Source organism: Geotrypetes seraphini, chromosome 5, assembly GCF_902459505.1.
Source record: "Geotrypetes seraphini chromosome 5, aGeoSer1.1, whole genome shotgun sequence".
Classification (NCBI taxonomy): domain Eukaryota; kingdom Metazoa; phylum Chordata; class Amphibia; order Gymnophiona; family Dermophiidae; genus Geotrypetes; species Geotrypetes seraphini.
The window spans coordinates 69,690,365-69,707,006 of NC_047088.1; the positions used below are offsets into that span (position 1 = coordinate 69,690,365).

Sequence of the window (16,642 nt, forward strand, 5' to 3'; positions counted from 1 at the left end):
CCTGAACAGGGAGTCCATTGCAATAACCCCGTCTCAACCAAGTATATGGAATATCCACCTGAGCCCGATTCTTCATCCACTACTGCCACAAATTGCGGCAGGAGAGATTGGGCATCTCTCCTGCCGCGGGTCATGGCAGTTCAGGTAGAGGGGTTATCGCCATCGCGGCAGAGGAGATAGCCAATCTCTCCTGCCGCGATAACGATCCCGAAGTGCCATCAACCGCAGCACTTCGGATCGCTATCACGGCAGGAGAGATAGCCATCTCTCCTGCCGCAATGGTTGCGGTAGGGGGTGGGTAGGTTGCCGGGCCGCTGAGCTGATCGCGCCAGCTGCCATCAGCTCTGCAGGCCCTTTTTTCGGCACTTATACCTGTTTTGACTTGGTCTATGTCAAAACGTATAAGTGCCGACTAGGCAACCTGTCAAAAGGTTTGGTTATACCTGCTGTATGACTAAGTGTAAGTCGGCCTACCTCCCGCCCTTTCCCCTCCCCTAAAAACGCCTCTTTTCGTACTATGCGTTTAGAGGCAGGGGAAAGGCCTAAGCTGGTTTTAGATATGTCTAAAACCAGCTTTTTGATCGTCCAAGTACCCATTTAGGTGACTTTTTAGACGTTTTTAAAAATTATTATTATTATGTACCCCAAAGTGCTAAAACAGATGTTTTAAAATGTTCTAGTTCTTTATTCTGTCAAATTCCTGAGTCACAGAAATAGTTACATAACTGACCATATTCAGCAACAGTATTTTACCCCTTTATCAGCTTGAAAGGTTTATTCATCTCTGTCTAAAGGAAACATTCCAGTGCATGACTTTTGCACATTTCTGAAGCAGGCAGAACACACTGGAAGTCATTCAAGAATTTGGTCACTAGAACATAACCAGCACTAATTCAGGAGAATCATTTATCCCAAAAAACAGAGAGCATTGCTTGTCACAATATGTGCCAAAAAGTCTTGATCCTATGTTTCCAATACAGCAGGGACAATGTATCAAAAGTTGCACGGAACTTTTCATTTTTTTGACCGATCACAGTTTTTGAACTTGTACATGGTGTGACTTTGCAGCAATTTTCAACTCTCAGTTGGCGGGGTCTCCTGAAGCAGACACCGAAACGGGGCCGCGTCGGGACCCTGATGAGCTGTTCTTTGCAAATAAGCTAAGTGAAGCTTTCATATTGCTAGTTACAACCTGAGTGCAATTACTCTTTGGAAATCCCTTTTTGAAAGCATTTTTGAAAGCATTATTAAGAGCTATATATATATATATATATATATATATATATACAGAAATTAATTACTTGAACACCTTTGAGTTGGATCCGCTTTTATCAATAATTATGCTATGATTGGATGATAAACTCTTGCCCCAAGAGGGGGTAACCTCCCCCTCTTCAGAGTTTTATGTATCTGAGCTGAGTTACTGTATGGTGGTTCCTTCTCTTCTGGTGGTTTAATTGACTTGAGACAAAAAGTCTTGATCGGCAACTACAGAACCACAGTAGGTCCCAAGGAGACAGCAAGAGAGAAGATGTGGGCAATCATAACATTCTGATGTCACCGTTTGAAGAGCAGCACAAGTTCGCAGTGGGAAGTGTGGGGAAACAGGTCCACCGGGATGGCATGCATCAGAGCAAACGGCTCTCCAAAGAGTTTTTTCTGAGTGTTTGGAGGGCAGCACAGCCTGAAACCACAGAATATAGAAGTAAATACTTCAGAAAGATCTACAGTGTTAAACACTACAGAACATCAGTATAACTTTCTTCGACGATTTCTGTTCTGCTGCCTTAAATTGAAAATAGAAAGAAAGAGTACCATTACAAAACTTGTCAGATTGTCAGAAGATGGATTGTGATAACTAGGATGTGGATGTAAACGGTCCTGTTTTCTATGCTTCTTGTTTATTGGTTTGCCTTGGCTGCTTTATCAATAAAAATTATTTACAAAAGAAAGGAGAAAAAAAAAAGAACGCCCTTGGGCTCTCTTTAAGTGAGTCTTTTAACAATGTATCAGATTTATTTATGCACATTTAGATACTTATATAGGATCATCTCTCATATATAGTTTAAAAATTTTGCTGCACTAATCTACCTAAAGAAAACCCAACTTCTAAGGCATTATTTCACTATTTGGTCAGACTATGGCAGGAGACAAAGATAGCCACAGTAAAATAACAAGGAAAAGATTTCTCACTCTATGAAATTCCTCATGGCTTCTCCATCAGGCTTGCAGGAAACATAAACCAGTGTCCTGATCAGCTTGCAGTTCCGAACTGCCCGTACTACACGATAATCTGAAAAACAGATATACAGTGCAGGCTCACTGAAACATCCTGTTCCTTGCAATGACCACATCCTTATGGATCATTATCACACTCTACATCTTGGCTAGATTGACACTAGAAAACAGAGACATTCGCTTTCCAGGAATCCCTCCTTGTGTTATGAGAAAGCTCAGCCTGCAATACCATAACAAGATCTGCACTGCTGATATGAAGTATAGTGTCTCTCACACTTCCTCTAGCAAACATGAGAGATTTGCAACATACTAGCTTGCTTCCCTTGCTACACTGTAAGTACATAGATTTTAGAAGTGTGCAGGAAAAATTCTGTTTTTGTCCTTTATTAAAAATTCTGTTTAATTTCAGTTCTTTATTTTGTTTCATGTCATTTTTGTTTTACTGCACCAGCAAAATAAAATGAATGCACACAAAACAAAACGAATCATGCTAAAATGTGAGTGCATGTTATTTTGCTTAGTCTGTGCTCAGTTTTTAATTTACATAAAAATGAAACACCCCTAAAGTAGTTTGATATACGTAATAGAAAGTTGAGGGTACAAGATGACAGCTGTGCCTGAAACTGAACAGAATTGCTCCTGTATTTCTTGTTTTATTTTTACTTAATAAGGGCAACCCAGAAGGACAGAATAAAGGATTGCTTCTGAAAGCCCTCATGGATAATTCTGGGGGGGTGCATTGGACCCGAAGAGATAAGCTCCAATGACAGCCTGCTTGATCAGCTGCAGGAGAGCGAATGACTGGTGGAGGGCTCTACAGCCTGAAACCTCTCTAATCCCAAAGCAGTGAATGGCCCGGTTTATTCACAAATGGACTCTCCATGACGGTGGATAATGTGTGTTTGAAGCAGATCTGCCGACAAAGGGGAGTGATGAGGCTGCCACCTTCATGTTAGAAATGCCACATTATCTGTCGGAGAAGCCTAGCTGGACATTGGAGATGCAAAGCTGTCCACCCCTCAGTATTCTCAGAGGTTTCTTGCTTTATGAAGGACTCTGCTATCACTAGTCATCTAGATGGAAGCCTGTTGGGGAAGTTGTTTGGTTGGTTCCTTCTCTTTCTTAATATAATATTACCTAGATATTCCCATATATAAAGAAAAGAGAAAAAGTGTGATACTAGTCATTTAACTCTATTTAAAATACACTTTATCTTATCTGGGAAGAGACCTCAGACACGGAGCCCACGCACAGTCGTTATTCACAGACCGAAGAATTCAGCGTGGTTATATGCTCCCTTGCTCCAATTATTGGTCTTCTTCCCTCCCAATCTCTTATACCTATATGTGATCTAAGAAGATATAATTATTTTTTAATTTTTATTATTTATCTATAGAAATGTCTTCATAAATAATTTCTAAAATATTCATTTTAATCTCTATATTGTGTCTACACTCATTCCCTTGAGACTCAAACTAGCAAAAGTTTAACATATTTAATTTGTATTTGTTATTCAGTATTCTGATAGAAAAAGTACTTAGCATTGATTTTTTGGCTTATTTTAGCAAAAGTACTTAGCTTCAGCAGTGCTCATGTATCAACCGATACCAACGTGGCCAGCGTTTCACACATGTACCAAGCTATTGATTCAAGTACGCTACCAGCCGTCCTTCTCTTTCTTGCCATATCCTAAACAGTGTACACTAGAGTCTATCCCCCTGATAGTGAGCAGTACTTAGCTGGCCGGGAATTGCAAATTATTCCATAAGTAAAGAGCAAGAAAGAAAAATGCACAATTTCTGCTGGTCTCATAACATGCTTCCTTGGGATTAGGGAGGACTAAAACCTGGTAGCCTGCGAGGTCCTGATTTTTGTGCCCCAGGGATGCTTCTATCCTTCAGCTAAGTCCGCTTTTCTATTTTTATTTTTGTTGGGGAGTTGGCTGGGGGGTTTCAGTGAATGGTCGCTCAGTGGTTTACTCTGTATACACACTTTGATTTGTGTTTTACTAAGTTGTGTTTAGCACATTTGATTTATTGCACACTGTTGGGTGCCCGATGATGGTGTGCAGGTGTGGGGTATATTACCTTCACCTGGTGCTATTAAGCATTGGAGCCTGGTCTCCCGTCGCTGCTTCCCCACACCGAGGGCACTCTATAGTATATTATACCAGATTATTTGTCTGTCTCTTAGTAGTGTTAGGTTGTGCAGGGTGTTTACCCTGAACCTTGACTATTCCTGCCTTGTTGTAGTTTCTAGTATAGATTTTTGGCAGTATTTTTGGAGTTTTTGTTGGTGCTTAATTTCAACAAGGCATAGCAAATGTACCTGAGATATAGCTACAAGCACCACCTTTGCTTTGTTGTTCTTAAAAGTTTCTTATATGTTATCTATTTGGACCTTCTTATCTTGGTGGATTTGTAATGCAAAGGTTTTCTCTGGGTTAGGTTATTTTGGGTTTCTTACATAGAACAATGAAGGCAGATAAAGACATATGGCCTATCTAGTCTGCCTATCCATTCTATCTACTATCCCTTTTTATTCTTTAGAGATCCAGTGTACTTATCCCAAGCTTTCTTGAATTCAGACACATTTTTGGTCTCCACCACTTCTACTGGGAGGCCATGCCATGCATTCACCACCCCTTCCTTGATAGAATATTTTCTTAGGTAACTTCTTAGTCTATCCCCTTTCACCTTCATTCTATACCCCCTCTTTCCAGAGCTTCCTTTCAACTGAAAAAGACTTGCCTCATCTGCATTTATGTCATGTAGATATTTACATTTTTCTCACAAGATCAAAAAGAGTAGTGACAGTAAAACCCAAAAAATGTCACTCACCAGCAGTGGGCTACCTCTCTAAGATCCAAAATTGAAATTCAAAAACAGGTGGAGAAAAAGCCTCAAAAACATTTTAAATATGCAGAAATCATTGATGATTCACAGCTGGCATTCTTTTCTTATCATAGGCAAAAAACTCACACCCGCAGCACAATGTAAAAAGATATAAAAGGAAAAATCCCACTACTGTGCACAGTATATATTTTTTTTAAAAACTTTTTATGAATAAATATATGAAATATAAAGTTCTAGATTCAACATTGCTGAACAAGGAAGCAAAATACTTAGCTCTGGTGCCAGAGGACAAAACTGAAGGAAATCCACCGGCATGAATTGCTACCTCTTCTTTTTTCAAAAGAAGAGGTAGCAATTTTTCAAAATGATCAGAATAAAATAAAAAAAATATATAAATTTAGCAAAACAGATGCATTTGGGAAATCACTTCTTACGCAGTCCGGCACGTGATGGGTTTACAATAGCTGTAAGTGAACGTTCTTCTTCAAGTGAGGACAGGAGCTGTGGTAATATTACTTCAGCTTTCCCACTATAGAACTGGCAATTTGAGATTCCTGTAAAGAAAAATGCATAATATTTTGGACAGGAATATGCTCTAGGGTCAATACTGCTAATCTCACAGACTAATTCCCAACAATCTCAATTCACTAATAACATACTGTACTGTAGATCTCACAGGACACAATCCGATATAAAGCAGTACTGCTTATAATGTGGTAAAGGGTTGGACCCTGATGTTTTGGTTTTTTTGTTTTCTTTTTTTTTTTAGTTCAATATTTTTTATTGATTTTTTTTGAAAAAATATAAGAAACAGTTCAAGTACATGGTATCAAAATATAAAACAAAACATTTAGTATAACAAATATTCAGTTACATTGTGCAATGTAGAATTGAATCGTTTTAAAAGATCTAAAGTACTAGGACTGTTCATGAAAAATTAGTAAAAGAAAAGATAAGAGGAAAGAGAAATTGAAGGAAGAAAAAAAAAAAAAAATAAAATAAAAAAAAATAAAAATAAAAAAAGGTGAAGGTAAAGAAAAAGAAGAGGAAGAGGAAGAAGAAGAAGAGAGGAGTGTCTATGAAATAGATTGAACATATGAGTCCAGGAATTTCCAGGGTGATTTACATTGTATCAAATTTTTGGAAAGTCGAATTATATTTTTCTTTTCATAAGCATATGATTCAAATTTATGATACATGCTCAAAGAATTCCACCAAAAGGTATAGTTTAGTAATGAAGATGTGGATGTGGAAAGCTAACCTAAAACAAGACTCTATATGTTGGAACTGTATGAAAGAAGCTGGGACTCTTGATCACATGCTTTTCCACTGTGCTCAAGTTCGTTCCTTTTGGACGTGCATTTGGGACACGATGTAGCTTCAGGCGGTGTCGAAGTGGTCGGTGCCGATTTCGACGGTGCCGCAGTTGAAGAAATCGAGTCCATAGTTGGGCCGGTGCCGAACAGTAGACTTTGCTGGATTTGGCGATTCTTCAAAGTGCGTTTTTTAAGAGTGGCACAGCGGGTGCAGGAGTCCGCCCGATGCTCCGGTCCCAAGCACTGTAAACACCAATTGTGTGGGTCAGTGAGGGAGATCGGGCGTGCACACCGCTGGCACTTCTTAAAACCGGGCTGCGGGGGCATGAATGGAAACACGGCCTCCGCAAAATCAAACCCCGAGGCCTGGATCATGACAACAGGCCCCGCCGGGGCAGGAACGAAAAACGAAGCAAAAAGAAAATATATATATATTTTTTTTTGTAAGTGAAAGAAAAAAGCACCCGAAGGTGAATAAAAACGAAAAAGAACGCGAGCGGGAAGGCAAAAAAGAGGATTTCAACGGAGTTGAAAAACGCACGTCTTCTTCGCTCCGCGGAAACGAAGAAACTGGGGACCACGCACTCCTCCGTCGGGCGGGAAGGCACGCGCGGTGCGGCCAACTAGAACTTTCTAGTAAAAAGGTCCGTACCGAGGGCTCCGTCGGTGACGTCACCCATGCGTAAAGAATATGCTGCCTGCTTGTCCTGGGATAAAGTCTATTACCAATTGTTCAGAAGAAATTTCCTTTGACATTATAATTCTCCGATCTCAACACCCTTGTTTTACACAGTCTAACTGTCCTCCTAAACTCATTGATGCAATGTTTGTGACTGCCCTTATGCACATCTTGAAAAATTGGAAGTTTTTTTGTTTTCTTATTACACTTTATACCTGTTAATAATGCAAAATCATTGATAATGCTGTAAATATGTTGAACCCTAATGTCTGCATTATATGGGTTTTACAGTGTATCTGTAGAGGATCCAACCCCACAGCACTCTAAACCCTCCCCATCTACAGCTTCAGGATTGTACTGGAGCTGGCTGGACAGATCTGAAGAACCTCATCCTAACATGACCCTGGGAAGAAACCCCTAATCAAATTTGCTTCACTATTTTGGGGATCCTCTTGAAATGACTCTAAATTGTGCAGAATAAGGCTGCCAAGATCACATCTGGGCAAATCATTTAACACGTCATTGCCTCAGGTACAAAATATGTCTTTATGTAGGTATGGACATAGCCCATTTTTTTTTCTTCCAAGTTTATAGTTTAATTTATTTGTATCCCGCCTTTTCCAAGGCGGGTCACAGCAGATACATACATAATCATCATCAAAACACCACACATTCAATGACCATTGCAAACAATAAAATGATAAAGATATATCACAATATCCAAATACAAAACTTAAAATGCCATACTTCATTTTACAAAAAAGGTGTTTTTTTCAGCAATTTTTAAAAATTCTGCAAATTCTGCCGACAAATGTTCAGTGGAAGCTTGTTCCATTCCCTAGGACCATGTTGGGTCCTAGACATTTTATCATGTAGATTAAAAGATTGTATCACAAACTTGGGCATTCTTCCTGGTGCATACTGGGATGCAGTGGGTGTAGCCTAGGACTGATTGGTCTAATCGGAGTCTTGGGCCATGCCCACTGCATCCCATGATGCAGTAGAAAGGAGGCCTAAAGCCCTGTCTGGTCTAGGTGCCTAGGGCCTCTCCTATGGGAGGGGCCTTAGGCATCTGAGCCAATCAGAGCCTTGGGCCTCTTCTCGGTGTATCCCAGGAAGGGAAAGGCCCACCATTTTGAAGAGGCGAGCCTGCCGGCCAGAGGAAATAAACATCCCTCCAGCTGGACTTTTACCTACAAAGATATGGTGGGGTGTCGGAGGATCTTTGCTGTGCAGGCTCAGAGGTCTAGAGGCTTGGGGAAGTGTCTGGAAGGGGGGCTGTCGCTAATTGGGGCGGGTTGGAAGTTCCGGGGAAGGAGTGGGTATCCCTTCTGCCGGAGCACTTTGGGGAGGGGGAGTTCAGAGGTAGGGGCAGGAGGGATTGGGCATTCTTCCTGCCCATGTTAGGGGGGAGGTCCTCTGCCATAACCGCTCAGATAGTTTCATAGTTTATTAAAATTTGTTTAAACGCTAAATATAAAATTCAAAGCGTTGTACATTAAAATAATACGTGACAATTAAAAAAAGGAATTAACATCAAAAAACAAACATGACTTACCATAGACCCACTAACTTAACATAGGGTACGATAGTAAAACAAGAGGAGAGAAGGGAGAACTACATTTTTGAAGAAAAAGAGAACAAAAAAGGGGAAAAAAAACATCAGGGAAGGGGTAAGGTAAAAATGATAAAATATCAACAATAGTAAATTACTCATAGGCATCTTTAAAAAGAAAACATTTTAAACTGCCCTTAAATTTATCTAGACTTTGTTCTGCTCTAATATGTGATGGGAGGGAATTCCAGATAATAGGAGCTGTGACAGAAAAAATAGAGGCCCGGTGAGTACCAATAATTTTTAACGAAGGGACATAAAGAGTATGTTGCGATGCAGATCTTAGAGTTCTAGGGGGTTCGTATGGGATCAGGAGCCTATTAATAAATGCAGGCTCATTGGTCTTTTGGGATTTGAAAGTTAAGAGAGCAATTTTGTACGTAATCTGGTGGGGGATGGGAAGCCAATGAGCCTTCTTTAGTAGGGGAGTGATGTGATCGTATTTTTTTGAATTCGTAATGATTTTGATGGCCTTGTTTTGGATTATTTGAAGACTCAAAACGAATGCTAGGAAGTTCTTCTTTACCCAACGTGTGGTGGTCACCTGGAATGCGCTTCCAGAGGGCGTAATAGGGCAGAGTACGGTACTGGAGTTCAAGAAAGGATTGGACAATTTCCTGCTGGAAAAGGGGATAGAGGGGTATAGATAGAGGATTACTGCACAGGTCCTGGACCTGTTGGGCCGCCGCGTGAGCGGACTGCTGGGCACGATGGACCTCAGGTCTGACCCAGCGGAGGCATTGCTTATGTTCTTATGTATCTTCAATAAAGCCTGCATCTTGGACATCTTCTCCACAGTTATTTTTGTTTTCGTCTATTCCCTGGGACCTATACATGAAAATATACTGTCCCTAGACACCTGCAAATGTAATTCTTTTAGACCATAAAGGATATCAATCAGTGTATAAAATATACAGTGACTAAAAATGTAAACCGTTTTGATTGTAATATACCATTTTTTCTGAATGGTTAAATCCCATCCCTTTTACATCTGGATCCTCAGTGAAAGAATGCTTGTAACAATTACATTGGCTTCTTGTTGAAGTACATGTTTTATTTAAGATGGTAAAGTTGGTTTTGAAGCCATCGTATGTACTCAACCTGCTTATCTGAGAAAAAAATAGTTTGTGTGTCAGCACATCAGCTTTTTTCCCCTCACATGGAATCACTGGTAGCTCCTACTAAGGCTGAGGCCTGCCTGAAACAAACACAGGCGTGGGCGTTTTTTGGTGTCAAACCATAAGTTGTGGAATTCTCTGCTACTTGATGTTGATTTGTAGATAAACTATGGTCTATCTTGCAAGCTAGCAAGTTTCTTGTTAGATTCTATGGTGGTGAAGGGTGGATGATATCAGATGAGTTTTTTTTAGTTTCAGAGAAAATGATGTATCTATATTTGACCGTATCGACTATTTCTTACTTTACATGTTTAATTTTTTATTGCACATTGCCTTGAGCACAAAGGGAATAAAGTTATGCTATCCTTGCATTTATTTATCTTTATTTCAGTGCCCATCTCCAAAGATATCTGCTACTAAGATGATAACATGCTTACATCACCAAGCAGGTATCATTACCCAGGTCAGACTCCATGTAGAGAATGACACGGATAACCGCGGGAAATAATCCCATGTCATTTTCTAGTGTCTACTTCAACCTCGGTCCTTCTACACCAGCATTCTTCAAAGCAAAGCTTGAGGGTCAGTGTTTGTGGCCATTCATACTCCGATTCTTCCCTCTTTCCTTAAAGAATGACATGAAGATGTTTTCCCGCAGTTATCCGCGGGGATGGGAACGGTGATGAATTTTGTCACCGTGTCATTCTCTAACTCCATGACTCTTATTTTACACAGCCTAAGAATCCATTCCAAATAGATGTCCCCTACATGCTCACCTATAGCATGAAAATGGGATACCCCCCCAAAAGTTACATACCATTGAAGGAAGCATTCCATTTAGCATCATTTATGGCTTGTTCCACCAATTCAATGCCAAACACCCTGGAAACCTGGTGTGCCACTGAGAGACCAATTGCTCCTGAAAATACAACAGAAACATATCTGAACAGGAAATGGAAGACTGTAATCCTCATTTGATTCCATTGATAGACCTGGATCCCAAACTGGATGTTCTCTCTAGCAAAGTCCAAGTGAATTTGAAATTGACTAGTAATTTTGCTTCCTTTATTTCTTACCTATTCTGAAACAAGACATTTTCTATTCTGAGTGTGTGCTTGATTTTCTTCTCTTAGGCTTAGACTGTAGGTAATCACTCACCCTGGCACTTAAGACTTTCTTTTTACCATTCCTAGGTAAGAATAATGCTCTAAGTCTGCTACGATGTCGGTGTGCAGATTTGAGCCGCCATCTTGTCAAGTTCCACCTTCCTAAATTCGATAGAGCTCTGCATTTTGTAATTCACTGATTGTCCAGCTCTCTTCTGTGTGAACCGCCTAGAAGTCATCTGACTATAGCGGTATAGAAGAATAAAGTTATTACTATGCATCAACAATTTAGCTTTTACCTTGAAACTTCTTTTGTGTTGCTCTATTATGGGATTGGAATTGACCCACCCAGTCCTCAAGACATACCTTATCAGTCAGGTTTTCAGGATATCCACAATGAATATGCATGAGATAGATTTGCATACAATGGAGGAAATACATGCATATCTATCTCATGCATATTCATTGTATATTTCCTGAAAACCTGACTGGTTAGGTATAGCCTGAGGACAGGGTGGAAAACCCCTGTCTCAAACAAATGTTCTCAGAGCAAGAATGTCCATGTGGCACTTACCAGGGGTCTAGGACGATTCATTGTGGCTATTTCATCATGGCCAGTTCATTGCGGCTGTTTCAGTGTGATAAACTGGCTGCAATGAATTTGATTCAGTGTTTCGGTGGGCAATGCCCCCCACCCCCCGCAAAAAAAAATTATACCGTGATACCCCTCCACAACCCTCCCAGAATAAACCTATAAGCAAGACCTCCAGTGACCTGTGCTAGAGCTGGCCTTGGAGCAGCAGGCCACGGGACGACAGTGGTTGGTGGAGAGCACAGGCCCTGTGGGGAGAAGCTGCTCCAGGAGCTACTGCATCACCTCCTTTAACTGCTTACTGCACATACAAGCAGATGGCGGAGGCTGGCGGTGAAAACCAGCCACAGCTTTCAGCTATTTGTTGCAGGTACCTGGGAGGGAGTTGGGGGCATCTCTGTCTGTGCAACCTGAAGCCCAGCCTCCCTGTAATGGGACGAGTTATCACGGCCATTTCATAACAGCTGCGCTGAAATGTCCCACGATGAAACTGCTGTGATGAATTGTCCCATTCCACTCACCAGTCCCACAGCAGATGTCAAAAAGGACCATGTTCCCTTCAACCTGGATCAGCTCTTGAACAGTCCGGTATAGAACTTCCGCCCCCGCTGTATTGATCTGGAAAAATGCATCCGGAGAGATACGGAACTTGAGCCCAAGAATCTCCTCGTAGATGTGTGGTTCTCCAAAAAGAAGCTGGTAAGGAGACTGCTCATGGGTACAGCGGGTCATAGAACTAAAGGATAACATAAAAACTGAACTTCAGAGCCTTACTGCAAGCCTGATTATTGCTTCCACTAAATCACTGCAAATCTACAATTGCATATTAGTGCATAGTCCATTTGCATAAACATACGAGCCCTTCAAAGCCTTTATGGTCTAAAACAGTGTTCTTCAACCTTTTTACACCTATGGACCGGCGGAAATAAAATAATTATTTCGTGGACCGGCAAACTACTAAGACTGAAATTTTTTTTAAAAAACCATCGCCGCCCCGTCCCCGCGAGGTCGGTCCCACAAACCATCTGATCCCATCCGCACAAGCCTCAAATAGTTATGATTTTATATTGAACATACAGTGGTGCCTCGCATAACGGACGCCTCGCACAGCGAACGCTGCGCACAACGAACTTCAGGTCTTGCTTCCCACAACGAACTTCGTTTCACACAACGAAGTCGCCCGAGCTGCATCCTTAACTGCCCTCTCTCGGCGCTACATATTTTAAACCCCCCTGCCGCTGCCACCGCATATTTTTAAACCTCCCCCCGCCGCCACCGCATATTTTTAAACCTCCCCCCGCCGCCACCGCATATTTTTAAACCTCCCCCGCCGCCACCGCATATTTTTAAACCTCCCCCCGCCGCTACATATTTTTTTTAAAAAGCCACCACTGCTGCAACTTTCTCACCCGCTCACTCGAACTGGTGGTCTAGCAAATTTCCCAGCCAGAAGCACAGACAGAGATCAAGAGCAAGCCTTCTGTGCTACTGCCTGGGCCTGCGCTGATCTCTGAATGGCTGCAGTCAGCTCTCGCGGGACTCACAAGAACTAACTGCAGCCAGCTCTCGCGGGACTCACAAGAACTAACTGCAGCCATTCGGAGATCGGCATGGGCCCACACAGGCGTGCAGAGGAATTGCTCCTGATCTTTGCGCTTCTGGCCTGTACGCCACTGGCTGGGAAAGATGGGAGGAATTAAAAAAGGTACTGGGGAGTATGTGGGGGGTGATTATAATACACAGCAAGGATCAACAAAACCCCTGTCTCCCCTCCCCTTCACATATATCCCCTCTATATCATGCTAACAGCTCTAACAAGATAAATTTATCTTTTTTTATGTCATCTTAGCATATTTTATGCTACAGAACGAATTATTTTTTTTAACATGTATTGTTATGGGAAAACGCGTTTCACATAACGAACTTTTCGCATAACAAACTTGCTCCTGGAACGAATTAAGTTCGTTGTGTGAGGCACCACTGTATTTTATTAAACTATAAAAAGAAACAATATTCTATACAATTGTCTTTTATAAATACAAATAATACAGGGCAAAGATCAACAAAACCCCTGTCTCCCCTCCCCTTCACATATATCCCCTCTACTATCAAGAAAAATGAATAAGCCAAATTATTACAGAATGCTACACAAATATCATGTAACAGAATACCACAGTCACACATGACAGGAATGGTGTTAGGGGAGTGGAACTAGGGCAACTGCCCCCTGGTCAGAGAGAGCCCTAAGCCAGCTGAAGCTAAAGAAGCACTGCCTGGGCTTTGCACTCCCCAGTTATGTCTAGCAAGATACATATTTCAAATCTGATATATTTGAATCACTAGATAGAAATAAAATTATTTTTTTCTACCTTTTGTCGTCTCTGGTTTCTGCTTTCATTGCCTTTTCACTCTCTTCCATCCAGCGTCTGCCCTAAGAACATAAGAATTGCCACTGCTGGGTCAGACCAGTGGTCCATCATGCCCAGCAGTCCGCTCACGCGGCGGCCCTCTGGTCTAAGATCAGCACCCTAACTGAGACTAGCCCTACCAGCACACGTTCTTGTTCAGCAGGAACTTGTCTAACTTTGTCTTGAATCCTTGGAGGGTGTTTTCCCCTATAACAGCCTCTGGAAGAGCGTTCCAGCTTTCTACCACTCTCTGGGTGAAGAAGAACTTTCTTACGTTTGTACAGAATCTATCCCCTTTCAACTATAGAGATTGCCCTCTCGTTCTCCCTACCTTGGAGAGGGTGAATAGTGTCTCTCTACTAAGTCTATTCCCTTCAGTATCTTGAATGTTTCAATCATGTCCCCTCTTAATCTCCTCTGTTCGAGGGAGAAGAGGCCCAGTTTCTCTAATCTTTCGCTGTACGGCAGCTCCTCCAACCCCTTAACCATCTTAGTCACTCTTCTCTGGACCCTTTCGAGTAGTACCGTGTCCTTCTTCATGTACGGTGACCAGTGCTGGATGCAATACTCCAGGTGAGGGCGTACAGTGGCATGATAACCTTCTCTGTTCTCTTCAGTCCAGCATCTGCCCCTTCCATTTACTGTCTGTCTTTCCCTGCCATCACTCCTCCTCCCCCCCCCCCCAATTTGGTCTGGCATCCATCATCTTCCTTCTGTTCCCCTCATGGTCTGGCATCTCTGTCCTTCCCTCCCCCCTGTGGTTTTTAGCATCTCTCTCTTCTCATTTCCTCCACTCAGATCAGTTATCGTTCTCTGCTCTCTCTTCCCTTTTCTTCTCTGGTCTTCCTTCTTTATTTTCTGCCTCCATCTAAATTAAATTCTTTCTTACTATTTAGTCCTGTTTCCCTCTTTTCACTGTGTCTACCCACAGCTTGTCACCCCTTTCCCTCATCCCTCCATTATCTTACTATTTTCTTCCCCCTTTATTTATCTCCTCCTTCCATCCAGTTCTTTCCCCACTTCCATTCAGCATCTGCTCTCCCCTCTCAACTGACATCCATCTGCCTTCTGCTCTCTCTCCCTTCTTCTCACTTCCATCATCTGTCCCCTTCTCTTTCTCTCATCTCCTCCATTCCATCATCTGCCCCTTCTCTCTCTCCCCCCCCCCAACTTCCATCATCTGCCCCCCTTCCCCTCACCTTTGCGGGTCACTTTCTTTCCCCTGAGGGTGGCTCATGTCAAGAGGGGAAGCTTTGGCCGAGCAGAACCGCTTGCAAGGAACAGTGGAACTTATTTGATTGATGTCCATGCTGGGGCCCGTTGCCATTTGAAGGAAAAAAAAAAAAAGGGACCTGCAAAGGCGAGAGGAAGGGTGACCTCCAGGAAGCTGCTCTTTGCCTTCCTTCAGCGGCCCAAGAGCCCAGACCAACAGCGGCAGCTCTGTATACTTTTAACTTCGGCACAGAGCTGTCCCTAAGCAGTAGTTTAGCGCGGTTTCATGAGGCAGCCTCGGGGCCTTTGCTAGACCGGCCCGCTTCGATGATGCGATGTGGGCCGGCCTAGCAAAGGCCCCGAGGCTGCCTCATGAAACCGTGCTAAACTACTGCTTAGGGGCAGCTCTGTGCCGAAGTTAAAAGTACACAGAGCTGCCGCTGCTGGTCTGGAGGTGCGGAGATAAGGCAGGAGGCAAACGCGGTGGAATGCAGGAGTCCTGGCGAAGGCAGGAGTCACGGCACAGCGACTGCAACAGGAAGTTGCAAGTCAGCTGACGCCGGCCTTTCGTTGCAGCAGGGACCAAATCCTTCGCGGACCGGCAAGATTTTTTTGCGGACTGGCACCGGTCCGCGGACCGGTGGTTGAAGAACTGTGGTCTAAAAGACTTGGAAGAAAAAAAAAGGGATATGTCCATACCTACTTACAGTATTATTAAATCAGATTCAGGCGCTTATTCTTTTTGCTGAAAATGTATACTTCACAATCCAGATGACCAATAGCTCTCATTGCAACAAAGGGGACTTGGCCCACTTTTGTTTTCAGGGGCTCACATACAGCAGCTAAAATAAAACTCATTATACAATATTTCAGATAAAATCATGACAAGATGTTAAGAGTTATTTCTTAAGAATTGTAGGGGTTGATTTTCAGCATGGGCCAGCAGACAAATTAAGTGGCACTTAACCAGGCCACAGGAGCCAACTTTTCAAAATGATTGGGGTCACTCATCTGTGGAGATGATGCGGTATATAAACTTAAGGTTTAGTTTAGTTTAGTCACTCAACTCGGTACAAGCCAGCTTATGTTCAAACCTGGTAACAGTAGGATTTTTCATATGAAGGAGACAGTATTATGCTTCTAGGGCAGGGGTGTCAAAGTCCCTCCTCAAGGGCCACAATCCAGTCGGGTTTTCTGGATTTCCCCATTGAATATGCATGAGATCTATTAGCATACAATGAAAGCAGTGCATGCAAATAGATCTCCTGAAAAACCGACTGGATTGCGGCCCTCAAGGAGGGACTTTGACACCCCTGCCCTAGAAGCATAATACTGTCTCCTTCATATGAAAAACCCTACTGTTACCAGGTTTGAACATAAGCTGGCTTGTACCGAGTTGAGTGACTAAGCTAAACTAAACCTTAAGTTTATATACCGCATTATCTCCACGGATGAGTGACCCAAATCATTTTGAAAAGTTGGCTCCTATGGCCTGGTTAAGTG

At 42.4% G+C, this 16,642-nt stretch overlaps 1 protein-coding gene across 8 annotated transcripts in view; it reads right to left on the minus strand.

The window, feature by feature from the left end:
* Positions 1 to 622: 622 nt before the first annotated feature.
* TRMT2B (tRNA methyltransferase 2 homolog B) overlaps positions 623 to 16,642 on the minus strand; it is a 50,891-nt gene continuing 34,871 nt past the window's right edge. For 7 of the 8 annotated variants that reach the window (XM_033945817.1, XM_033945811.1, XM_033945816.1 and 4 more), the window contains 5 exons: positions 12,041 to 12,255; positions 10,639 to 10,740; positions 5,528 to 5,647; positions 2,194 to 2,293; positions 623 to 1,684 (listed from right to left, as the gene is read on the minus strand). In XM_033945817.1, coding sequence (XP_033801708.1) covers positions 1,558 to 1,684; positions 2,194 to 2,293; positions 5,528 to 5,647; positions 10,639 to 10,740; positions 12,041 to 12,255 — 664 coding nt within the window. In that variant the 3' untranslated portion in view covers positions 623 to 1,557. Of the gene's footprint in view, positions 1,685 to 2,193; positions 2,294 to 5,520; positions 5,648 to 10,638; positions 10,741 to 12,040; positions 12,256 to 16,642 lie in introns of all 8 variants that reach the window. The other variant, XM_033945815.1, reaches the window with a different exon arrangement.